Genomic DNA, 25,997 nt, shown 5'->3' on the forward strand with positions numbered 1-25,997 from the left:
ACGTGTTACATAGACACTGACGTCACAACTGAGATAGCTCTATTTTAGTTGCCAATTCTCTCACCTGAGGCGCTATTAGCTGGACTTAAATAATTTGAAATGTTCATTTTCTCGCGCTTAGAAGCTTAAATACCGTTAAATACTCATTTTCGCGCCCGTTTCGGTCCAGCTATCAATGAAATCTCGCGGTAAAATAGGGAGAAAATAAGAAGTCGCGTTTCTTAAAAGTCGCCCCTTCGGAACTACCGCGCACAGGCCTTGATTAACGTAGGCAACGTTCGGAATTGCTAAGCAGACGACAGATTCGGTTAACCATGTTCGCAACTTCGCAACAATCGAGTGGGCTATGGATAAACATAGACATCGAAATAATTAAGGAGGCGGACCCAATTTTTCGTGTACATAATCTCCGATCATCAAATTAAGCAGTAAAATTATCCCGCAAAAAAATACGGGTTCTTTGTTTCACATGCTATTTTTATGCAAATTTTGAAATTAGTATTGATAAAGTAGGAAATCGGGTTAGGTTTCGGAATCGAAAGTCGAAGTTTGAATTTTCGAAAACGCCAGTGTTTGAAGTGCACCCATCTGGTGAATATTATTTACATTAAAAATGTAAACAGACCATAGATGGGCACTATCATATCATTTGATAGTTTTACCACTTGATACGATAGAAAACTAAATCTGCCCCTATCAAAGTATCAATTTTGATAGTTATTTTCGAGAAAAATTTGAATTATAATGATCGATTGAGTTTGATAGCTTAGAAAGTGCACTCGAAGTTGATATGATTCATTGATTCGTTGAAATCTTCTAGAGAAAAATATCGATTCTCAACGTGATCTGGCTACTAACCCCATCTTTTAGAAATCATAAAAAATGATAGGCATTATTCCTTGAGAAATAAATTGATTCTTTGAGTGAGTTTATTTGGCGACATCTGTTTTCTGATTTCATTTTAAAAAATTATGTGCTAATCTTTGATAGGCAATTTTGATAGTTATGAAAATTTCTGGAAAGATAAGTCGTTTTTTGAATGATATCGAAGTTTTTAATATATTTGAACGTTAGCAAGTGTAGGTTTATTCTATAAGAAGATTCTGTACTTGGTGGTCGTTATAACCCTCTCAAACAAATAAATAAAAATAAAATAAACGATGGTTCAACAGTTCAAACTGTGAAGACGGAGCTTCTTGTATATAGAAGCTCCGTGCTGTCACTGATGTGAACGACTACTCGAGGAGGAAGAACGATTCCACGAAATCATCCAAACGTAGAATTAGATAAATTAAAGTGTAGATTTTCTGATTTTTATTACCCACAGTTTTAATTGCAATTTTTGCCTTCAATTATTATTAGTTAACCGTTTATAGTAGATGGTTTAGATTAAATCAAGGGCGAATAATTTGAAAAAGTTTGGATAGTAGCTTTTGAACTATAGACAGTTAAAAGTCAAACTTGAGAAATGAGATTATGGAAATTATATGAATATATGAAAATATTAGAAATTCTACAAAATCAGGAAATATCAGGAATCGATTAAACAGAGTAAAAGTAGGTAGAGCCCAAATCAGTTTGATCGAAAACAATCAAATTTAAAGTCCGGAAATTAAATAATCGATTAATTTAGTCGTTCCTAAAGATTTCAATTTGATTTGATAGGCAAAAAATCTATCTAACAATGAGAGCCAATCTAACATATTGAAGGAAGATTTGATAGTTTCACCATCTATGATTTGTTGAGAGGGAAAAAATCTATCTAACAAATAATGCCCGTCTAAAATATAGCTAGAAGAATTGATAGTTTCGCCAAATATGATAGTTTGAGAGGAAAAATATCTATCTAACCAGCAGTGTCAGTCTAAAATATAGTCAGAAGAGTTGATAGTTTCGCTATCTATGATAGTTTGAGAGGAAAAATATCTATCTAACCAGCAATGTCAGTCTAAAATATAGTCAGAAGAGTTGATAGTTCCGCCATCTATGATAGTTTGAGAGGAAAAAAATCTATCTAAGAAGGAGTTCCACTCTAAAATATAGCCAGAAGAATTGATAGTTTCGCCATCTATGATAGTTTGATAGGAAAAAAATCTATCTAAGGAGGAGTGCCCAACTCTGAAACAGACTGTCAAAGAGATCTAAGTTTCACTTTCACGACGGGTGCACGTGATGGGGGAAGGTGTCGGTTTAAATTTGCTTGCCAAAAAATAATTTTATTGATAATAAATAACCCGTCCGTTGAGCCATTTCCTGTATACAAAAGAGTACAAAGTCCGCCTTACATCAAAGCGCGTCTCTAAAAACAACTGAAAATGTCGCTGGCTAGCTTCTTAAAAGGAATTATTATTGAGATCTTTTGCTGTCTTTACATTTTTTCATTGCAATGTCGAACCTCAACATTTCAAAATCTATTGAAAGACAAATCGTGTCTGAACGAACTGAAAGAAAATGTAACAGTTTGCCAAAACTTGAGCAATTATCCGATGATCGAAAACAGTGTCCAAAGAATAACTACGAGTTATAACATGTACTACTCGTTAATTAGTACAATTCCATCTATCATCGCGGCCATTTTTCTAGGTACCTGGTCCGATAAATACGGACGCAAAATACCCATAATCATCGCCGTAGTTGGAACTTTGATGGAAGTGGTTGGAATCATTTTAAATTCCGTCCATTTCAATGCCCCGATCTTTTACACGCTACTTCCGGCAATACCAGGAGGAATGACTGGCGGTTCCATGGTCATTTTAACAGCCTGCTACTCGTACATATCAAATATAAGCAACGCCTCAAATCGCGCGACACGTTTCAATTTTATAAATATAGTCTACACGTTCGCCGGGCCTTTGGGTATTGCTCTAGGGGGAGTTTTGTACAAATTTCGCGGAACCACGTCTGTTTTTATACTGTCAGCCGCGGTTTTAACTGGAGGTCTCATGTTATTGCTAGTCTTATTTGAAGAAACTGATAAAGAGCAATTTACTCACAATAGACTAACGTACAAAACATTGATATCGTTGGACAATGTTAAAGAGAATGTAAAAGCTTGTTGCAAACACCGTGAAGGAAAAACGAGATTGGAAATATGGCTCATCTTTGTCACAAATTTCCTAGTCAACATGTCTTTCATGGGTAAAAATGCACCTTAATTCAATCTCACCATTTGCAAGTCCTTTTAACGTCACTACCTCCATAAATGTTGGTAATGACATCACCCATTGCAATTTTTGCACTTATACAATACAAGCCACATAAATTTTCGCATTCATGCAAGCCCTTTTAACAATAACTAAGACGTCATTCGTATGTGTCAATTTTCACACTCGCAAGCGTGTGGACCATTTCGGAAATTACATACAGAGAAACCAACATAGAGGGGCAAGGCCGCCATTGGGGCATTCTCCCTCTCGAAGAAAGCATTGCTAGAGGCAGAGCGAGTTTGGCTAGCCTCCCTCGTCACCAGCTTGTACTGAACTCGTGCTCCCCCCCCCCAATGGCGGCCTCGCCCCTGTGTGTTGGTTTCTCTGAAATTCCGAAATGGTCTATATCGGGTCATATGGCGCCCCTAAAACGCTGGCTATTCTTCTCTACACACCAATTTTACCTTGACAAAGGCAAGAACCAATAGAGTAATGTCAGTTCTACTATGCAAACGTCATACCATAGAGTAGTGTCGGTAGAGGGGGGAGTAGACTGTGTATCCCTCCCTCTAGGCGCGCTTTTGTAAGAGGGGATACTGTACGCGCCTGGTAGGGGGGATGACACTTAGCTTAGAGATAGAAGGGTATGACGTTTGCATACGTAGAACTGACATCTAGCTCTAGCTCAGTGTTATCCCCCCTACCAGGCGCGTACAGTATCCCCTCTTACAAAAGCGCGCCTATAGGGAGGGATAAACAGTCTACTCCCCTCTCTACCGACACTACTCTATAGGAACTTGTCAATGAGGGGGGAATTAAAACTAGCCTTTGTCAAGTTTAGCTGGCCAGTCAACTCCACCCCTCGACTTCGGGAGCATTAGTGGCATTTGAACCATAGCCGATTTTTGCCATGGTATCATAGAATAGCGCCGCTACGGTGCGTCTGGCACCATAGCTAAGGGCCTCACACACGAACCCTTTTTAATTCATCTATATAGAGTCTTAAAGCCTTACCACGGTTTTTGGCGGCCATATTGGTGGGTTTCAGCTTTCCCCGCGTATTGAACTCCCAGTATGACTGTGTAAATGATGTCAGAAATCTTAGCTCCTCCCCTAACTCATAGTTCTCTATACTTTTAAAATACGTATTTCAACTTTGACAGGAACTATAACGGTGCAATTCATGTTTGCTCTGAAGATGTACAACTGGGACAATTACTATTACTCCATGGTCTCAATGATCATTTCTATAGTTCAAGGAACAGCTGTCTTGATCTCGGTACCCGTTTTGAGCAAAGTACTCAAAATACATGACGCTATTTTGGCTCTGATCGGGGCTTTCTCATTGGCTTCCCAAGAACTAATTCGATCCGTTGCGCACGAAGAATGGGTTTATTATGTAGCAGCTGCCACGGGATTAGTAGGAGCCCAAGTTAATGTAGCTACGCGATCACGACTCTCGAAACTAGTCAAAAAAGACGAAATAGGTATAGCGCCTCGGATCAAAGCGATGCTCCTTTGGCGCCTCTAGTATGTCAACTGTATAGTACACCCCAACTGTACCTTTCCAAAGGCAGGAACCAATAGAGTTATCTAAGGTGGAATTCATAAACGTCGGACGCAACGCAATTTAGTACAGGCGAAGGCAGGGCGTTGTGCGCAAACGTCCTGCCTTCGCCTGTACTAAATTGCGTTGCGTCCGACGTTTATGAATTCCACCTTTAGTGCGTCGTCACCCATGCTATTTGCCCATAGAACCTAAGCGGTACCAAACATGACCGCCCGCTGCCAAAGCCAAATCCAAGCCCGTGACGTTTTACCTAGGCACTGACGTCACAACTGAGATAGCTCTATTAGAGGTGGACCTAAAGCTAGCATTTGCCAAGCTTAGCATCCTGTCCAACAGAAAAATCTTAAAGGCCGCCAATGGAGCCGCCCTTTGCTTTAAAGGGACTGCAAAGAAGGCATCGGCGGGTGGGTAAAAATTATTTGAAATACGTCACAGACATCACGTGATACCAAGATACAAAGGCTCCTCATAGAGTGGAATTGGACATCTAGTCCTTGTTTTTCGCCAGATTGCAGCTCCAATTCCATGAAGTGGTAGTTTTCGAAATAAAACGAACTAAGCTTCTTTGAACCACGCCTCTCCTCAGTCACGTGCTTCTGACGTATTTCAAATAATTTTTACCCACCCGCCGATGCCTTCTTTACAGTCCCTTTAAAATGTATTTAACTACATTTCTGCCTAATTTTTCAGGGAAAATATTTTCCGTTCTGGCACTCTTTGAAAGTATTCCTCCCTTATTCGGTCCCGTGGTCTTCACCTTGATTTACAACTCTTCTCTAGACTATTTTCCAGGTTTAGCTTACGTTTGTTCAGCTTGTTGTTTGATAATTCCCGTAATAGCTTACATGTAAGTGATTTCTCTCGAAGACCAAGGAAAATGGTAGTATGACCTCGATTACTAACCCAAATTTATCTCTTACGCAGGTGGATTTACGCCTTTTCACACGTGGCTCCTTATGAAAACGACGAAGAACGCGATAATTCTCAAGTTGTTCATAGGGATAGCATCAATAGTGACACTTTATTAATTGACTAATTGAGAATCGAGCTTAATAGACCCTTTTCACCGTGCACCCTTTTTTTCTAAGACGGAACACCCAATGGATCCAAATACATTAGATATAGCTTCAATCCAAAGGACTTTGTATACTGATAACATTGAAGTCCTATATAATGAATCCATGTACAGGATGTTCTGTCTGTCTTGACCCTATATCAAGTGGACTATACTGCGCCTGCCCCTTTTGAACATGCAGGGTCTATTTTCTCAATATATGCCATAAATATCTACATAAAATGTTTAGAATTCACAAAAGTACGAGTACAACATCCAGTTTTGATTCATCTGGTTTGAACTAAGTGGGAGGGGCTAAGACTACAAAATGTTATCCACTAGCAAGAAAAAGGAAATGTCTATTGCCTCAATATATGCCATAAATATCTGCATAAAATGTTTAGAATTCACAAAAGTACGAGTACGACAACCGGTTTTGATTTATCTGGTTGAACTAAGTGGGAGGGGCTAAGACTACAAAATGTTTTTTCCACTGGCAAGATGTCTATTGTCTCATTATATGCCATAATTATTTACATAAAATGTTTAGAATTCACGAAAGTACGAGTACGACAACCACTTTTGATTCATCTGGTTGAACTAAGTGGGAGGGGCTAAGACTACTAAATTTTTTTTCCACTGGCGAGAAAAAGGAAATCTAATAAAAAAGGCATGAAATGATGAATTTTTAGCCACGCCCCCTTACTTATTAAGTACTTTAATGAATTCCTAGCCTTTTACCTGCAGGTTACAAGCATCTGGCAACCCATATAAAGGGAAAGAACGCCATAACCCCCCCCCCCTCAGATACGAAATAATAAAAATAAAGGGGAGATTATTAAAATCGATATACAATCCCAACCTCTAAACCCCTAGAAATATCAATATATATCATTAGACATTTACAATTAGTTTTAAATTAAATTATATGATTTAATCTTATATATCCGTGCAATTAGTGAAGTGATCATCACACTATAAATAAGTCAATGTCACATTTTTTATATAACAATATTACAAATAAATATTTATTATACTCGACTATAAGGCACGAAAAAAGTAATAAACCAAAAAATTCAACTGATCTTACCTCTAAGGTTCGAGCAGCGTTGTAGAGTCAGACTGCTTTTAGATTAGATTAGCGTATAACTGAAGCTAAAATAATTTTAAATTTGCTTCCTAAGTTTAAATTAGGAAATTCTTTCCTTTCGCTGTTTCTTCTTCTTCTTCCTCGTTCTTTTTGTGAAAGAATGCGTGTGAATTTTTAATTAAGCCATAAATTAGGCAATTAATTTAAAAAAAAATTAAAAACTGTCACTGACCTTGGTTTGGGAGCATCTTCGGAGATAATTTCAAGATCTCCCATATTGTTTATTACCGCCGTAAACTGTACAAGAAAAAATTTAAAGGAAGTATATGAAGCCAATTTTTTTTTACAGAAATCTTATAGTTAAAATAGTATAAACTTTAGATAAATTTAATTTTCTGACGTTTCATACTCCCTTTAAAGGGACTCCAAAGATGGCAGCGTCGGGTGGGTAAACATTATTTGAAATAAGTCAGAGGCACAATGTGACGCAAAAACTCAACATGGAGTCCTTGTTTTTGCACGATTGCATCCCTGAACCACGCCTCTTGAATTTGAACCACGCCTCTTGTATTGAACCAAGCCTCTTGTATTGAACCAAGCCTCTTGTATTTGAACCACGCCTCATGTATATGAACCACGCCTCTCCTCGGTTTCATCATGCTTCTGGCGTATTTCGAATAATATTTACCAACCCGCCGCTGCCTACTTTGGAGACACTTTAAAGGGGTTGGAAAGATGGCCGCCGGTCCATTTAAAATTTCATTATTTAAATAATATTATAGTTATTAAAAAGTAATGAATGGAACATACTTTCTCATTGGATATTTCTGTATTGGATGAAAGTTCGTTCGGTGAAATTGTACGCTGAAAATTTTAAGTAATTTAATTGCACCTCTTGAGTATTTGTTATAAAATTAAGTAACATTTTGCAATTTACCCTAAGAATATCTTCAGAAGAGCTTCTTTTAATGTCCGACATTGATGTACTTTTGAGCTGCGACTTTAAATAAAATCTAGTTATCATTTCCTAATTCCGCCTTTTAATGTACTAGCAAGAAGTGATATCTAGTTCACTAGGGAGAAGGTTTAAGATGCCTAAGTATTCGCGCGCCATAGTCCCAGTCCCCCTTTCAAAATACAAGGGGGGGGGCGTAAAAGGAGGCCGGGCTATTTCGCCGCTCCTCAGTCGGAAAATATGATTGTAGTTTTCGTCATTCGCGTCGCGCTGACGTTAGTTTTCAATAACCAATGAGATGCTGCTTGTAATTTAGAGGCGGGGATTAACTCCGGACCTACTATACGTTTGGACTGGAGATAAAGCTGGAAATTTGGGGCGAATTTATACCTTCTCCCTAGTAAACTAGATATCGCTTCTTGAATGGATATAAACATGGATTAATCCATGCTATAAACTTACGACAACATTCATAACGCTATCTAATTTGTGAATAACGCTTCGTAATCTGTCGGGATTTTTGCTCGTACGTGTGGGAGAAATTAATGGTGAATTAATTTGACTTCTTGTTTTATTCACTGACGTCAATGACGTGTTTGATTTCAAATCTATAAACCCCGATTTTGAATTCAAGAAACATGTCTTCGTTTATAATTCTACAAGTGTTACCTTCCAGTTCAGCACGATAAAGTAGAATTGGTGAATTATCTCCAAACCCCGTAATGGCGATAATATGGTCATGTGGATGAAATTCGAGGCATGATATGGGCTTTTTGAAAGGAAGGTTTTCGTATTTATGAACGAGGTCACCACTAATGGCCGACCATACGTAGATGATTTTATCATCGGGAATGTAAATTGAAGTACCGCATGGTGTTAGACAACTTTTTGAAAAAATATTCGTCGCAAGTGGTCTTTCGAATGATTTTGCAACTAATCCCCTAAAGATAAAATTTCGAATTACAGTAAAACTAATAATAGTACACCTTTTTGACGTAAGAAAAGGGGTAGGCAGCCCTCAGTATCGGGACGTACAAGGGAGGTGACCCATAGCCTTCTCCGCGCACTCTCATCATCCCCGACCCTTAAGCGCAGGCGCCAAAAAGCGAGTTGGAAGGCGGAGTTTTACCCCCGTGTCTTTCCCCCTTAGTTACATCGAAATGGTCTATTAAAAGGACCCGTTAAACAGGATGTTATCTCGGAACAAAACACCGACATGGCTTTCACGGAATAGTAAACAACATGACGCAGTGTCTGCGCAGTGCGCTCCTATAGTGACTTTAGCCAATACTAGGAGAAAATTTGTCACAAGGTAACAGCAACTTTAAAGGTACTGACAATTGGAATCTTACAATTTCAAGTCGACGATGAAAAAATTCCGTCCTCTGGTATGAATCATTAATTTATTGCCAGTAGGGCTCAGATGCAAATTGCTGACAGCTATCCCCTACAGAATTTTAAACGCGCAAATTAAAAAATTGCATTTAAAAACTATGAAAGATTTTCATCTTCTAACTTTTAATTCTTTCACATTCAGAGTTTGATGTTCCTTAAAATCTCTATCTGAAAAATATTACATATTTCCTGATATTTCTTATCAAAGTAGATTAAAAGCAACGTCGTTAAAAGTGTTGTCTTTTATGGCGGCGTACTTACGACTCTTTTTCCTCATCTTTGATGACCATATCTTGATAATTCCGACACCATCTCCGCTAAAAATTCTTTCAGATACCCATAAAATGCAATTTAGGGACGCTTCGTGTCCATCCAACTCGTGTAAGAGGTTAAAACTTAATAAATCTTCTTGAGAAACGCTCCAAATTCGAAGCATTCCATCGTAACACCCCGTTGCCACCAAAATATACTCGTCATTTTTGGAAGAAGACGGATCAAACTTAGCAGCGTAAACGTAGGATGGGTGAGGGAGAAGGGTCACGCCGGTCCCGTCACCCCGCATATCCCATATTCTAACTGTGGCATCGCTCGAAGCGGACAATAATAACGTATCAAGTTCATTCCAATCTAAATCGTAGATAAGGCCGCTGTGCCCTTTGAGTGTTTGTTCTATAATGCCATTTAAGACATTGTAGGTTGAGATATAGTGATTATCCTTGTATTTGTAACTCGCCGCCAAAAATCTGACAAAAATCCACGAAGATCATCAGAAGTAGAAAAACTTAGTCCAATAAGCACATATGAGGAGGCTCAGAGACACTGAACCGAATTCTCCGTCAGCCCTCCTTTAAAAAACCGGTACCGAGCTGTGGCTCGACGGTATCAGAGTTCCGCACACGCGCAATAAGCGCAACAGTGTGGGAAACAAAACAGTGAAGTTTGTTTACGGCCAGTATCCTTAAAGGGCTCCTTCGGACCCTTAGACACATGGCCCCGCGGATTTCCATCCCCTCTTCATGTACGATCTTCCTCAGTACACTCCCTCTCTCTGGCTAGGTAGGGGGGTTCGGAAATCCGCGGGGCCATGTGTCTAAGGGTCCGAAGGAGCCCTTTAACAGATCACATGACGTCTGGATCCTGGACTGTGAGCCGAGGTAGGTGCGCGTGAGAGAGATATCAGGCTGCGCCATTATAGTTACCTTTCCCTTTGACGCTCCTTCTTATACGTGCTCACTGCTTAGTTCTAAACCTTACCCTACCTTCCATTATTTGAAAACTTCAATCGAAAACAGCCACGGTTTGACGATTTTATGTAGTGAAAACTTTTCATCGGGATTTTACAAGTTTGTCCTGGAAATCTCATCCAATTTATAGAATCCGAGGGTTCGCAATTAATTTCGGATTCATTTAAATTTACACTATTGATATTATCAGTTTCCATTAAATCAGTTTCATGGCTTCTATTAGCGAGTGAAACTGCTTCCTAAGTTATAAGAATATTTTGAAGTAAAAACTGTGGTGGAATATTTTCAAGGATTATAGTCTTACGGGTTGTAAAGCTAACATTGAACGATGTCTAGGATAAACATTTTCGGGTTTTGCGATTGATTTTACAGTGACGTATAATGTAGATGGGTATTTGATTCTATTACGTTTCTTCCAACATTTATAAATCTTGATGTAAAAAATTTATAAGTTTTTTGCAACAAGCTTTCTTAAATAAATGACCATCAGAGGGACGAAGATTCTGTAAAAACGTCACCATGGTAGGCGAGCGAAACCCAACAGTGGCAAACCCAAAGAACTATAGCTTTACGACTCATAATGATGTTTTACATATCTTCATCTCTTCTGTGGTGGTTTAATAAAAAAACTGGCAATTAGAGAGCGGAATGACACGCGCTCAGATTGGGGAAACAGATACGTCACTCAAAACTTGGTTGTGCCACTAGATGGGTAGTCAGAAGTATATAATATTTCTCTTTCGAGAGAAGTGTACCACGAAGCGGGGTAAGTGTAACGTCATTCTTCCCAACATCGGAACATTGGGAGCAAGCTTACTAAACCGAATCACATACGCGATAAATAGTTCCCTCATCATTACTCTGTTAGCGCTTAACTATTTGCCAAGGGATTTTTGTCCCACGTCTAGACAATCAAGGTTTGTGGGTTGATTGCTGAGGATTTAGTACCGAACAGTTATAGAATTCACTACAGAAGATTAGCTAGCATGTTCGCGTCACCAACACATGTGTGCTTTAATTGCCAGCCCCTTTAATCAATATCGTACTTCTTTTATATCCGACTTAGCACCAACGGAAGGCGGTTTAAATAGTTGTAAGCGAACTTTATGACCAATATTAAAAGCCCCCGTTGAGCTACGAAGCTTCAAAAAAGCCCATGAAATGCAATACCACCCTGAAGTATCGGCAACCCTTCTAATTTCGAATAAAGGATGAGATGGGGTTATAAAATCTAAAACCTAATTATAACAAGATATTCTATTAATTCCAAAACACTGAAATAAACTTTTCCAAACTTGTGCTAAATACCTCGAAAAATAATAAAACAGAGTGCTCGGGTTTAGTTATATAACTAAATGACTCATTAAATATCAGAAGCTCTTCCCATATTGGTAATAAAACGCTATGAAATTTACATAAAATTCGTTTTGAGTATAATTATCAATTGGATGGGTTGAATAAGGATTATTTATAGCACCTTGTCTGAGAAAAAGGTTGTGTCATTATTGGTGAAATAAATGTTATGGGGTTATCACCTTGATTTTCGTAGTAAGAAACAACTGATCGTTCTCTACAATATTGTACACGCGAAATAATTTATAAAGCACTAAATCGATTTTTAAAAGAAAAGTTAAAATAACTTGATATTATACCAAGAAAAGTGATATCTAGTTTATTAGGGAGAAGGTATAAGTTGCCTAAGTATTCGCGCGCCATAGTCCCAGTCCCACTTTCAAAATGCAAGGGGGGGCATAAAAGGAGGCCGGGCTATTTCGCCTCTCCTCAGTCGGAAAATACGTAATTTTTGTCGCGCTGACGTGAGTTTTCAAGAACCAATGAGATGCTAGTTGTAATTTAGAGGCGGGGATTAACTCCGGACCTACGTTTGGACTGGAGATAAAGCTGGAAATGTGATGATTTTATACCTTCTCCCTAATAAACTAGATATCACTTCTTGATTATACCTTAAAAGATAGGCATTTTTCTAAATATAAAAGGAAAAATATTAAAAATAAATAAATGATCTCTTATTACAAAACAATTAGCATTTAATTAGTCTTAAAAACGAGGTTTAGTGGCGTCTGCCAAATCGAACCTCTTACCCATTACCTCTCTCACCCTGTGAAAATTCAACCAATCCTGTAGGGGTGAGTGGTTCGATTTAGCAGACGCCACTAAACCTCAATGGCGGCGCAGTACTCAACGTTTTAAGACTAATTAAATGCTAATTATTTTGTAATAAGAGATCATTTATTTTTTTAATTAATTTTTTTCTTTTTATATTTAGAAAAAGGCTATTATTTTAAGGTATAATGTTATGTTAGTAACCTTTTCCTTTAATTTTTTGAGCTTTTTGTACCTTTGGCTTTTGGTAAGAAGACATCCAGTAGTCTCATCAACCAAATAAACTTTGATCATCGGATGAGAAATGAAAAAATCAAAACTGAGGCGATCAGTTCTATGAATCACAACTCCAAATATTTCGGTATCATCTTGGAAGTTTTGCCCCGTTTCCTCCCCTTCTATAATCGCAATTTCGTTTTCCCCCGCATCTTCTTCGATAACCGATTCCTTTTGTTTCCTTTTCTTCTTATTTTTTCTCTCAATTTTGGTTGGAGATTCCTCGAGGATCTCTGGGGGTTCGGAAATATATTCATCTTCTTTGGAAGTACTAGGAACAGGTTCAATATCAACAACGCAAGTTTCCTTCCGAGTTTCTTGCGCTCTCTTTGGTGAATCTGATATGAATGAACTTTCAGCGTTGATGGTCAAATTTTTAGGTCTGGATTTCCTTCGCTTAGGTTTGGATGGCGGATCAACGTTGACAAGAGATTCGTTGCTTTCAAAAGCATGGTTTTCATTTCCCTTACTCTTTTGTAGCAATTTCTTTGAGAATAATTTATTAGGACTTGATAATAAGACGTCTTCTTCCCCTCGAAATTGTTCCGTGGAGCTGTCAAAATTATTTTCATGGTAATTCCCGAAATTTATTAGACACATATAGGCTTTCATCCGCGGTTGCCAGCGAATTATTTTTGCCTAATAAATATTATTAAATCTGAGAAATATTTATCACATACCTTTCTGTAGAAAGTAACTGTCTAAATTTGGATCTAATTCTTGATTTATGCGACGCTTCTTCCTCCATTAATTAGCCTCAAATAAGCTTCAAAACAATGTAAACAGAGAAACGTGGTTACACGGTCATCCGCACTTTTTGTTTATTTCCTCCGTTTCCATGGTAACACTCAAACAGTAAAACCTCGTGGTCTTCTCCCTAGGCCTTGGTTTGTCAAAAATCGAGTTTAAGCATAGCCCATTCGATCACGTACTCGACAACGCAAGCTGTAGCTGCTAGGCTAGCGCGGCCAATGAGATAGAATATATATATTAAACCTAGAGTCACAACGTGAGATCTCGAGATCGACGTTTCGCGATACACCTTTTGTCAGGGTGGGAAATAACGATTTTTTTTAAAACTGGACATTGGGCCAGCGACCCCCCTGGTCGGGAATAAATAAACTGGTCCATGACCATTGACCAGGGCGCGTCGTCTGCTAAACTAAAGAAGTGGATGATTAAAATAGTTGAGATAATGTCCGGACTCTGGTTGCCCTTGAATTTTATTAGTGGTCCCGTGGACCATTGACCCCCCTCCGATTTAATTTTTAAACTGGTCCAGGCAATTTTTAAACTGGTCATTTGCCCTGTGCAACCGCCTTATTTCCCACGCTGCCTTTTGTCAAGCATGAATCTTTATCAAATACTGGTGGCGCCACCTGTTAATCACTCGAAGAACATTTTTATTACCGTCTGCTGCTATAGAGTAATGTCAGCGCTACGTATTGCAACGTCACTCCATAGCGTAATCTCGGTAGAGAGGGGAAAAACCAGTTTATCCCTCCCTTTAGGCGCGCTTTTGTAAGAGGGAATACTGAGCGCGCTTGTTAGGGGGGATGACACGGGAGTGACGTTGCTGTACGTAGCGCCGATACTACTCTCCATGCTCCGTGTCATCCCCCCTAACAAGCGCGCTCAGTATGCCCTCTTACAAAAGCGCGTCTAAAGGGAGGGATAAACTGGTTTTTCCCCTCTCTACCGAGATTACTCTACAATCTGTGTGACAAGCTGTTTAAACGTGTTAAATAAAATACGCGAGTTAAATAATAAAAACTAGTCCTTTTTAATCTAATAAATAGATGAAATAAAAAGTCATAACGATGTTTCTGATTGCAAATAAGCGAGAAAAAGATTTAATTAGTTCAGCTAGAGGCTCACAGATGGCGCTGTCATGTTTTGATAAACGTGCTTGATAAAAACAATGTGTTTCGCGGTAAGCCGATTTGAATTGGAACTCTATCTATCTCATTGGTTTTAACCAGCATTCTTTATTGTAGAAAATACACGAACAATTTGTTAATATCAACATTAGTCATTTTAGATATGAACAAACATTTATTTCCAAGATTAATTTAATTTTAAACAAAGAAAAAAAATAAGGCAAAATTAAATTTAAACATGGTAGTTAATTAAACATAGAAAAACAATTTGTTAATATCAACATTAGTCATTTGAGATATGAACAAATATTTATTTACAAGATTAATTTAATTAATAAGAAAAAAAAATAAGGCAAAATTAAATTTAAACATGGTAGTTAATTAAAACATAGAAAAACAAATTATAAAATTAATTAAAAAATAAAAATACTATTTTGGCAGAGTTTTTTTCAGCATTTCTGCCGCGTTTTGCAACTCAGCAACTGTAGTGTTCGTATTCCATTTGGGCTAGGAAAAGAAGAAGAAGAAGATGATTATAATGCTTTTAATTATTTTTAACGCAATGATTAAAATTAAAACTTATATCCTTATCAATTTTCACCTTAGTATTTCTACTTCCAAGAAGTGAACTGAAATCAACCGGACTTCCAGACAAGGAAAGCAGTAATTCACCAGGAAGTGGTTTCCTCATTGATGAACGCGCGAGAGGTTTGCTATAAAGAGAAATATTTGGAATTGTTAATAAAATAATGGATAATGGACATCTACCAGAAGTGAGATGAGACTAGAAGTGAAGGGCTCTAGCATTGGTAGTAGATCCTGGCACTAGTGAACAAATTTGAGGATTTTATGCCGCTTCCCACGCGCCTACACTACTGAGAGAAAAAAATTGGTCAAGTTCCAAAAACATTTCCTACCCCCGTTCCCCTCAACCTAAAGCCGCGGAACACGGACGCGGGTGCTGGAATCTAGTTCGGCCGTCTACCACCGCGAGCGTCTCACGTTTTGGAGGGGAAATTCAGAAACCGCCACCAGAGGGCCAACCGTTGGTGTGTTATCAAGAATATTCACTTTCGCCGAGTGAAGAATTTGGTTAGCTCAGTACTTCTGGTCTCATCTCACTTCTGCATCTACTTAACATAGAACAATTCTCCCCCCTCCCCCAAATTATACCTCAGATCAACTTTGGGCGTAATATTGGTGATTTTCTTCTTTCCACCTTGAGGCGTGTAGTAAACTTCACTTTGTTTAACATCTATGGAGGATTTCTTTCTTGACATTCTAGATTTTTCCGTTAAGCAGCCAGTACTTTCAGCCTTCTTCAATGAAGGTGCCTTTACAACGCTCCTTGATTTGGCCTTGATAGCGGAGTCAGCCGAGTTACACCTCAATCTCTGCCTGTGGGTTTGTCTGGAAATAAAATTTAATACACTATTAATATATAGAGTGCTGTCAGAAGCGCCGGTGTGACGTCACCCATGCTGTTTTCCCATAAAGAAAAAACGGTAACTGTCATAGCCGCCCATTGCTAAAGGCAGACTCATGACGTTTAACCTTGGATCTGACGTCACAACTGACAGCACTCTATTAGTAAGTTGGGGGTCAAGCCTAAAACTTACACGATGGATATATCCATCTCACTATCATCATCATCATCCACAGCATTTTCTTTAGCCCCCTCTTCCTCTTGAAGCTGAGCTATAAGTAATTATATATATATTAGTATATAATTACCAGTAACTAGAACAATTAACGCGAGGCAAGTTAATAATCTACTACCTAATTTTAAGACATCGCCCATTTTCATCTGTCTTATTTCCTACAATGACACAGTGTAACGTGTTACGCGTGTTATACAAATTTTTTTACAGTTTTGATTAGTTACAATAGGGTAATGGCAGCCCTCTGCCTTCGACTGTATTAAGCTCTATGGGGAAATAACATGGGGTGCCATTAGTCTATCTTACCGCTGGTATCTGCGTTAGCGCTAGTTGAAACTCGGAAGTCATGGTTTTTATTTTGGCTTCCAAATTACTATTAAGTCTAGTAATTTCGCTTTGGCATTGCGCCTCGATGTTTTCACGTAACAGCTTGTATTCAGTATCATCTTGTTTGTTTACTTTCTTGGGTCTAGATGGTTTTTTTTTACTCTTGGGTGGCATTGAAATAAATATTAGTTGCGATCTAGCGACGTGAAAATAAAACTAAACTTAATAACTCGTGCGCGAAATTAGACAATTAAAAGATTTAAACTAAAATATAAGCACTTCTCTCTAGCATCAAACACCAAAAGCGTGTCACAAACAACAATGGTTTTTCGCGCTTTAAATACAACTTAGTAATCAAGCCAATCACCGTCATATAGTTGGCCATCCAATCGGCGCTAGCCCTTAATAGGCTTACATATTTTTGCCGTTTTCGGTTGGCATTTTCCATGGAGTAGTTTTAGTGGAGTGATAATGATATTTCTATTAAAATTGACTTAAATATCCTTACGTCTATAGTAATATTGCTCCATGGTGGCAGATTGCTAACAGATTGCTCAAACAGTGAAAACACGTGGTCGTCGCCCTTGGTTTGTCAAAAAAGTTAACGTCAATTGAAGTGATTGAAACATTAATATAGTTAAATGAAATCACGATGTCTTCAAAAAGAAAAGGAACGCAGTCAGCAGATGACTCTCAAAGTACCCCTCAAAAGAGAAAAAATACAAGTTTGTCGTGTTCAAAGTTTAAACGCTTTGAGATCAATTTAAATCAACCTTCAACTTCAAAAAAATCCGGTATGTTTTTAGTTGTCATTTTCGAGATTATTTAAATAAACCCAAATTGCGTTGCGTGTTTATACCCCCCCCCCCCAGTAAAATGTATTCAATTGCAAGCCCTCGTTTCTGACGATTCAACTGCTAAGATTGAACCTGAGGACTTGCCTAACTTGGTAAACATGATAATTAATTAATTCGTAATTACCAGGAATTAATTTAATCATGCCTATTAAATGCTACCAATTAGATTAAAATATTCGAATTAGCATTAAATTTCAACCACAAGAAACCTGATCTGTACCAAAGTTTTGTTCCATTGAATAGTAAGTGCAAGAAGCGATGTCTAGTTTATTAGGGAGAAGGAATAAATTCGCCAAATTTCTAGCTTTATATCCAGTCCAAACGTATAGTAGGTCCGGAGTTAATCCCCACCACTAAATTACAACCAGCATCTCATTGGTTCTTGAAAACTCACGTCAGCGCGGCGCGAATGACGAAAATTACATATTTTCTGACTGATGAGAGGCAAAATAACCCGGCCCCCTTTTACGTCCCCCCCCCTGTATTTTGAAAGGGGGACTGGGACTATGGCGCGCGAATACTTAGGCATCTTATACTTTCTCCCTAATAAACTAGATATCACTTCTTGGTAAGTGTAAAATAGAAATTCTGTACATTAACTATTGCATTTATGTATAAGTAACGTTTCTAATCTTTAAATTTAGATTATAGTTTCAGAATTCCCAGGAGACGTGATGTAGTATATTCTTTACTCAGTTGTATCGTCTCTAAGCGCTATGATAAGGCCGCCAAGTTCTTGATTCATATTGCTGTAGAAAAATTCAAAAAAGATCATATATTTTTTAATGTAAGATGTTGGGATACATTTTAAGATTGACGTCGGTTTCCCTCTTTAAATATTCCAAATTTTAGGCATCATTTAGATACATGGAAAACTGTGCTAACTTCACCATGGACCACCTTGAGCTATTTATTAGGTATATCCATGTTTTAACGAATCAGTTAAAGGAAAAGTTCATTTAACATAACATTATACCTTAAAAGAATAAAAATATAATCTCTTATTACAAAATAGTTAGCATTTAACTAATCTTAAAAACAAGGACTATTGTGCCGCCCATGGGGAAATAAGGCGGTGGCACAGGGCAAATGACCAGTTTAAAAATTGCCTGGACCAGTTTAAAAATTAAATCGAAGGGGGGTCAGTGGTCCACGGGACCACTAATAAAATTCAAGGGTAGCTAGAGTCCGGACATTATCTTAACTATTTTAATTATCCCCTTCTATAGTTTGGCAGACTACACGCCCTGGTCAATGGTCATGGACCAGTTTATTTATTCTAGACCAGGGGGGTCGCTGTCTAGTTTTAAAAAAAAATCCTAATTTCCCACCCTGGTGCCGCCATTGGTTTAGTGGCGTCTGCGAGCCAGAACCTCTTACCCTGACGGGATTGGTTGAATTCTCACAGGCTGAGAGAGAGAGAGGTAAGGGTAAGGGGTTCGGGCTAGCAGACGCCACTAAACCAATGGCGGATGGCGCAGTAGTCCTTGATTATTTTTAAGACTAATTAAATGCTAATTATTTTGTAATAAGAGATCATTTATTTTATTTATATGTTTCCTTTGATATTTAGAAAAAGGCAGTTTTTTTAAAGGTATAATGTTATGTTACCAGAACTTTTCCTTTAATCAAAATACGTTGTAAACATATTATTTTCGTATCAAACTATTCTATTATAGAAACGCAATAAGTTTAGCCAAGCTTAATAAACGAGAAGTTGGTCTCGAACTGGTCATGTTCAAATGGAGACATAATAACTTTGACCCACCGAGGGATATAATTCAAAGGATATCTTCTTACCGTCATAATCTGCGTAAAAATCATGTCATCGACATCTTGTACGCCGCTTACCTTTCACTTTATGACTACATATCTTGGGTCAAATGCCGACCCATTCAAGAAGAAATTGGAATAGATACTGATCAAATGGACCTTGAAAGCTTCAAGCTCAAAGACAGATTCATTGAAGGCATATCTGAGATTGTATCGCAAGAAGGGACTTGGGATATTTTCATTATCAAGATTAGAGAGGTGAAAATAAAACGGAAATTTTATTTCTTCGGTTAATTAAAGGGAGGGTGAAGTGGAAAATCAAGTGATTTTTTATCTATTCTACTAATTATAAGACCAGTCTCCATAGTGAAACATTCAGGAAATACAGATTCCGAATGATTTTAAAATTATTTCAAATTAGGTTCAGATTTTAAGGATAATTTTAAAGAAGGTCCTCCGACCAATCGCGTAACGCCTTCCTTTTTGTTAACAAAATTCTCGTGGCACGCTCCGTGTCTCGCGCCACGATTGTCACGTAGCGCGCGAATTTTATCAAATCCCGTGATAAATTTCTTTAGGCACGGAGCGTGCCACGAGAATTTTGTTAAGAAAAAGGCAGGGCGTTACGCGATTGGTCGGAGGTCCTTCTTTAAAATTATCCTTAAAATCTGAACCTAATTTGAATTTTAAAATCATTCGGAGTCTGTATTTCCTGAATGTTGCACTATAAAAACTGGTCTTATAATTAGAAGAAGAATCGATAAAAAATCACTTGATTTTCCACTTCACCCTCCCTTTAAGGGAGACTTTGGCCTTAAATGTACTAATAACCTAAATTTTATGATAACAGATGCTTGAATATTACAACGAATTAGAAAGATGCGAAGATGTACTAGAAAGCCATCTTTACGCTAATTTGGACAATTTACATTCTCACGTATATCTTTACGATTTTCTACGAAAGTTCAACAGAAGTCAAGAAAAACAGAGAAAATGTCTGGAAAATATCGTCAAAATATCGCCGTCTGATATTCTTGCGTTAGATTTTGTGTCAATGTTAATTAAGGGTAATTTAAATAATTTTTTTTGAAATATAAACATTTTTCATTTTAATGGGTTTTACTCTTTTCTTTTTTAATATTCTTCTTTAGAAAACAACGAAAAAGAGGCAGTTAGCGTTTTATTTGATTTCTTGGAGTATTCACGTAATAAGGAGAACATATTAGCTTGGGAGTTGATGCAAAAGATCAGTTTTAATTGTTTAATGAACTCCGACAATGCTGTCTTGAAAGCTATTAAGAAAAATTGGAAAAAGAGACGATCTTATTGGCCAATTTATCATTTTGACGAATGCACAGTCGATGTAGAAACGGAAGAAAAGGCAAAATGCGCAAGTTATAAATGCGTTTTCTTACAAATAGTTGCAAATTCAACAAAAGACGGTAATATTAGCAGGGGTGTGCGAGTACTCGTTAAGTTCGAGTACTCTACTCGATACTGGATAACAACACATTGAGATACTCGAGACAGATTCGAGTAGCTTTTTAACATCTTAAATACTCGACAAATACTCGAGTCCGAGGCTTACAACTATAGCAGACGATGAGTTCATGATCATTTATTTTGAAAATCACCTGTTCAATGTTTAATTAATCACTAACAATCTTTTTGAACTAGTTCGATATTAGATAATTGAACATCTTCGTTATTTTCAAGAAATTTACAAAATTGCTACTCGACAAGTCAATATTTGAGACTCGATAATTACCCGAAAGAACCAAAATTTGACCTATCTAAATACTCGATACTCGAAAGTATTTTTGAGACTCGGCTCGATACTCGATAAGAAATTAGTTTCGATACTCGGACTCGGCTCAAAACCGAAAAAACGGGACTCGCACACCATTGGATATTAGTTTGTAGAAAGAACACTTAAATAAATTAACTAATTCTTTCTATATTTTTTTGTAGATCTTAGTTTTATTGAAATTGTAAAAAATGGACTTCAACAACAACATCCGAAAATTTACAAGAAATTAAAGAAAAAATTGCAAAATATTGAAAACCACAATAATTCTTTAGCAGAATTAACGTAATCTTTTCCTTTTTTGAGGATTCTCTGAGGGGGATTGCGTCGAACTTGATTCCTTGTCATTTTCATCTAATCACGTGTAAATAAAAATATCATTAAAGTTTTATATGTTTATATTTTGTTAAATAAAGTTCAGATGCATTATAAAAACTTTGACATTACTTTCTTTTGGTTCCCATAATGCGCTTCTGACAAAACGTTGAGCTGCTTTGGAGTTTATTTTAGGGGCTTTGACTTTATCTACAATTTCTTTCATTCGTAACATATAGTTTTTTATCCTTTCCTGAAATAAAGCAAATACAGTTTGACCCATCTAGGTTTTGAAATGTTGAATACTAACCATTTCATGTTTGATGTCGTGTTCTTGAGGGTTGACACACTTAGTGTTGAGATAAACTAAAAAATTTAGGTTATTTTATTATATATTTTTTAAATTATTAGGTAATAAACTTACTCCAGTAGAGGGAATTCAATAAATATGCGTTGGAAATGCTTAATCTCGCTTGATCAATAGGTTCAAGCTAAAAATTCATGTTTCAAATTTTTAAAAAACACATGCTTTACAAAATTACAATTACAAATAGCACGTGACAACCAAGGCTTAGCAGTTACCTTCTCTCCAAGTTCTGCCGAAGTGGTTTTTGTTAAAGGATCAACAATTTTTTGTACGTTTTCGAGAGAATTATGTAATTCTCTCATTTTCTGTTCCAAATCAGGCGGGAAACTGTTGTTTTTGTTCATTAAATCATCATTCTTCCTTTTTGATGTAGATTCCGTCATTGTACTTTTTCGTCTGCTATTAAAGAGAAATATCAAGTTGAATCATAGCCCACTCGATCAATAGAGTGACTGGATCACTTGCTCAGCTTAACGACGCAAGACAGTCGGAGATATTAAAATGGTTTAAGACTATGTCCTCTCGTGGCAACGGCGACTCGAGTAAACAGACAACTTTAAAGCAAAGTGCGGGTCCAGTGGATCCCCTACAAGTTGACTTTCCTTACAAACTCCAGTTTTGGCCTGTCGAAGGCAGGAGGCATTTGTGGGCGGGATTTATAAGTGCACTTATAAACCCCGCCCACTAGCCTTCGCCAAGCTAAACCCGGAGTTCAGGAGGAAAGTCAACTTGTAGGGGATCCATTGGACCGGCGCTTTGCTTTATTTTTTATTACTCTATAGAGTAATGTCAGTTCTACGTATGCAAACGTCATACCCTCTATCTCTTAGCTCAGTGTCATCCCCCCTACCAGATGCGTACAGTATCCCCTCTTACAAAAGCGCGCCTAGAGGGAGGGATACACCGTCTACTCCCCGCTCTACCGACACTGCTCTATAGGAAAATGTATCGTACACCGTTGTCCACATACACGCCACTCTGCTGACTTTGTGAGCTGCATTCATGCAATAAATAAATAAATAATAATAAATGATCCGAAGTCAAACTATAAGTCTAGGGACAATCTAGAAAAAAAGAAAAACACTCCAAGGAATTTTTATCAAAATTTTCGTCGGGTGTCTTTTGTGAATACAATACAATGTTCATTTTAAAGAGTCGAAAAGCGTAATTCGCCTTGTCTGAGTGTTTCTTAAGAGTTTCTTTGGAGTTTCCGACAATAACGGAAGAGCTCCAAATGGCTTCTTTCAGGGAACTGTCCCCCAAAACCACTTCCGGTAAACGCTTTAACTCCCTTTCTAGTTTCTATCGCCAGACAGCTAGAAATGGCAGTTTCATTTTTATGGCAAAATACGTTCTTGCGTTTTGAAGAATATGACTGCAGATCTAAAAGTTTGATAGGAAATGCGTTGACATAAAGTTAGAAAGCATCTGTTACGCAACGATAATTTTAATGGCTTTTTGATGCTTTGACAGTTTCTGTAGGCGTAAAAGGGAGACAATTGAAATAAGACGTAAAACATCACGGATTTCATTTATTTTTAAAATACCGCCAAATTTCAAGTATTTTTCTTATTATTTTTTACAATTGCATGAAAAAGGAACTGAACTGAGGGGCAAACCACAACGGTCGCTTTTATGACGTCACGGAAGGGATGAAACTTCTCCCCGCCAGTCGCCATCTTTTTTCTCGAATCTCGATGGAAGATTGACAGATAAGTGGATCTAATTATGCGAAATTTTAATTCAACGTAATCAACTTATAATTATTGAGTTAATTACTGAAAAAACGAACATCGGAACGTATTAATATCGAGGAAATCGAAAATCAAGGCAGAAACTGCGTGGAAATCAAGGTATTTCGGGGTTTTAAAATAATTTTAGCATCACTCTGAAATTAGGGCCCTTTACATGCCATTATGCCATGCATTAAGGTGTTAGTCCTAAATCTTTGCCAAATGGTTTGAAAAGATCATGGTTATGAAGGAAATTGGTCGAATATGTTAATCCCATTATTCCTTAACAATTTCTAAGATGTTTTAGGAATAGTATTTTAGGTTTCAAGATGTATCGCCTATCTCACCTGGCGAATTTTTAGTTAGGCAGGCTTGAAGTAATGGATTATTACTGACCTTGCAGTTGTAGTTTAATTGTAATTAATTTAAGTAATTAAAGTTAATTTTTAATGTAGAATTTTGCTTGAAGTAATTAAGATAAATTTTTAGTGTAGAATTTTGCTTGAAGTAATTAAGGTTAATTTTTAATATAGAATTTTGCTTGAAGTAATTAAGATAAATTTTTACATGAGATCATTTTAATTATGGGGATAAAATGTTATTTCTTATTCTTGTTTAGATGGATCACGAATCACGAAAGACCAACGTGGAAAGGCCGACTAGGGCCTGACACTGGTGGACCAGCTAGAGGTCAAACCACGATGGATTAAGTTATTAGCTCGCGTGGCTGTGACACCACCATTCTCCAAGACTTCAAGGTAAGAAACAGCTCAATGCACGTTTATCCATTTTTGTGTTTTACGTGTATAAAACTGAAATCAACTCTACAACTAGTCAAAAGGTAGGTTTATTCTACCTGTTGAGGGTCATTGTTCATTTAAAGGTCCATCTCTCTGGTACTTGGGGTCAAAGATTTACTTGATAGGCGTTATTAGCTGCGTTTAATAGTTTTCAGGCTAGGAGGATTGATACTATGTATAATAATAATTATACAAAAACGAGTTTTGCTTCGCAGTCCTTAAAAACACTGCATTTATACACAATCCGCGGCACTTTTTCAAACCCACAAAGGGCCAGAAATTAGAAGTTATTTTATGTATTGCAATTTGAAATGAAGTTTAATCGATATGAGAAATTTGCTTTTAATTGCGTAGTTCAAACATTTGTTATGATTAGAAATTTTACAACAAAAACGGGTATAAATGCGGCGTTTCGAGATAAAGGGAGCTTAGAATTTCACGTATGAAATTATATAGAATCTGTTCCCCTAAAAACTTATCCCTGTCAAATAATTAGAGCGAAAAAATAGAAAATGAGCTTTTAGCATTTTAGTTTTTCAGGGTGGAAGAGATAAGAACACTTATTTCGAGTAAAATGTCGCTTTACTACTACTAAAATGAGGTCCCTCATTCTGATTTGTGGTTTTAAAAGCAATGCCGTATTTCAGACATTTATCATACATTCAGAAAAGGTGTTATTATGCGTGTTGTTACATCTTGTATAAGTTTTAAATCTTCAATTCGAACTCGAGTCATAATAGTCCTTGATTTAGCTCTTTGTTCCGAAATCCCGCATTTATACCCGTTTTTGTTGTAAAATTTCTAATCATAACAAATGTTTGAACTACGCAATTAAAAGCAAATTTCTCATATCGATTAAACTTCATTTCAAATTGCAATACATAAAATAATTTCTAATTTCTGGCCCTTTGTGGGTTTGAAAAGGTGTCGCGGATTGTGTATAAATGCAGTGTTTTTAAGGACTGCGAAGCAAAACTCGTTTTTGTATAATATCTGTCCCTTTTTGGGGAGAAACGTTATTTGGGAATAAATTAGTTCTGGAATAGTGAAACTCATTCGTCCAATTTTTTAAGACTAATTATATAGTATTTCACTAAATCGTAACTTGCATTCGGAAATTGGAATGGTCGGATAATACAATGCACTGTATAAAAACACACTATGCTAAATATTCGTTGAAACCATGTGAAAATTATAAAAATTCTCCATCTATTTCTTTGTGATCATTTAACGTTAGGCTTACAAAGACAAAAATTAGGCCCAAAGAGTTTAAAAAAAATCACGTGAACTTAATTAGAGAATCAAAATGGTGAAATTAAGCGCGAGATTTGAATTGAAACTTTTATTGAAATTCAGCGCGTGCTGGCGCGTGAGCTAGCGCGTGGTTTAAAAATATTTTTTTTTAAAACCTATACAAAAAGGCCAAGTTAACCTTACACTACGAGAAATGATATACTATACCTTTTCAGCCTTTGCTAGTGCTGTAAAGTTAGGCTGTGAAAAAAGTGTACCCCCTTGGTCGCGAAAATGTTTCCACCTCATAATGTTAAGCTCCATAGAGTTTAACATTACGATTTCGGATTGAGTATAAATAGAAAATCCCTGACGGGATTTTCTTAATAA

General features: G+C 37.2%; 5 protein-coding genes and 1 long non-coding RNA gene across 8 annotated transcripts; 3 read left to right on the forward strand and 3 right to left on the reverse strand.

The window, feature by feature from the left end:
• Positions 1–621: 621 nt before the first annotated feature.
• Positions 622–7,891, forward strand: LOC149717143 (putative peptidoglycan muropeptide transporter SLC46). The gene is made up of 4 exons (XM_089835771.1): positions 622–3,138; positions 4,310–4,633; positions 5,407–5,563; positions 5,641–7,891. Exons 1-4 carry the CDS (start codon positions 2,316–2,318, stop codon positions 5,750–5,752), a joined length of 1,416 nt encoding a protein of 471 aa, XP_089691897.1. The 5' UTR covers positions 622–2,315; the 3' UTR covers positions 5,753–7,891.
• Positions 6,753–14,501, reverse strand: LOC149717144 (jouberin-like). Of its 3 annotated transcripts, none has more exons than XM_089835761.1 (17): positions 14,265–14,501; positions 13,535–13,737; positions 12,814–13,407; positions 11,932–12,024; positions 11,763–11,856; positions 11,501–11,692; positions 10,759–10,884; positions 10,470–10,693; positions 9,472–9,953; positions 9,332–9,378; positions 9,168–9,262; positions 8,485–8,756; positions 8,278–8,423; positions 7,798–7,860; positions 7,671–7,724; positions 7,093–7,157; positions 6,753–7,006 (listed from the first exon to the last, which is right to left on the reverse strand). In XM_089835761.1, exons 2-17 carry the CDS (start codon positions 13,600–13,602, stop codon positions 6,961–6,963), a joined length of 2,661 nt encoding a protein of 886 aa, XP_089691887.1. In that variant the 5' UTR covers positions 13,603–13,737; positions 14,265–14,501; the 3' UTR covers positions 6,753–6,960. The 3 variants fall into 3 exon arrangements, with proteins under 3 accessions (XP_089691887.1, XP_089691880.1, XP_089691876.1); XM_089835754.1 differs by having other exon boundaries at positions 14,234–14,501; XM_089835750.1 differs by having other exon boundaries at positions 13,535–13,813; positions 14,234–14,501.
• Positions 14,502–14,531: 30 nt separating this feature from the next.
• Positions 14,532–15,163, forward strand: LOC149717145 (uncharacterized). The gene is made up of 2 exons (XR_016365945.1): positions 14,532–14,787; positions 14,852–15,163. It is a non-coding gene; the product is annotated as an uncharacterized LOC149717145 (long non-coding RNA).
• Positions 14,890–17,157, reverse strand: LOC149717146 (uncharacterized). Its single transcript, XM_089835779.1, has 7 exons — positions 17,002–17,157; positions 16,702–16,918; positions 16,514–16,553; positions 16,354–16,432; positions 15,908–16,144; positions 15,336–15,447; positions 14,890–15,241 (listed from the first exon to the last, which is right to left on the reverse strand). Exons 2-7 carry the CDS (start codon positions 16,894–16,896, stop codon positions 15,164–15,166), a joined length of 741 nt encoding a protein of 246 aa, XP_089691905.1. The 5' UTR covers positions 16,897–16,918; positions 17,002–17,157; the 3' UTR covers positions 14,890–15,163.
• A 124-nt stretch (positions 17,158–17,281) lies between these two features.
• Positions 17,282–21,595, forward strand: LOC149717147 (TATA box-binding protein-associated factor RNA polymerase I subunit A-like). The gene is made up of 9 exons (XM_089835793.1): positions 17,282–17,516; positions 17,595–17,671; positions 17,746–17,821; positions 18,224–18,366; positions 18,432–18,496; positions 19,259–19,610; positions 20,203–20,419; positions 20,504–20,794; positions 21,324–21,595. Exons 1-9 carry the CDS (start codon positions 17,375–17,377, stop codon positions 21,446–21,448), a joined length of 1,488 nt encoding a protein of 495 aa, XP_089691919.1. The 5' UTR covers positions 17,282–17,374; the 3' UTR covers positions 21,449–21,595.
• Rrp47 (Ribosomal RNA processing 47) lies at positions 21,302–22,270 on the reverse strand. The gene is made up of 5 exons (XM_089835802.1): positions 22,057–22,270; positions 21,899–21,965; positions 21,785–21,840; positions 21,607–21,727; positions 21,302–21,513 (listed from the first exon to the last, which is right to left on the reverse strand). The coding sequence occupies exons 1-5, from the start codon at positions 22,222–22,224 to the stop codon at positions 21,440–21,442; spliced, it is 486 nt and encodes a 161-aa protein (XP_089691928.1). The 5' UTR covers positions 22,225–22,270; the 3' UTR covers positions 21,302–21,439.
• Between the last annotated feature and the right edge of the window lie 3,727 nt (positions 22,271–25,997).

This window comes from Phalangium opilio, unplaced genomic scaffold, assembly GCF_054372755.1.
Source record: "Phalangium opilio isolate 3A_F unplaced genomic scaffold, DU_Popi_V2 ptg000003l_1, whole genome shotgun sequence".
Lineage (NCBI taxonomy): Eukaryota > Metazoa > Arthropoda > Arachnida > Opiliones > Phalangiidae > Phalangium > Phalangium opilio.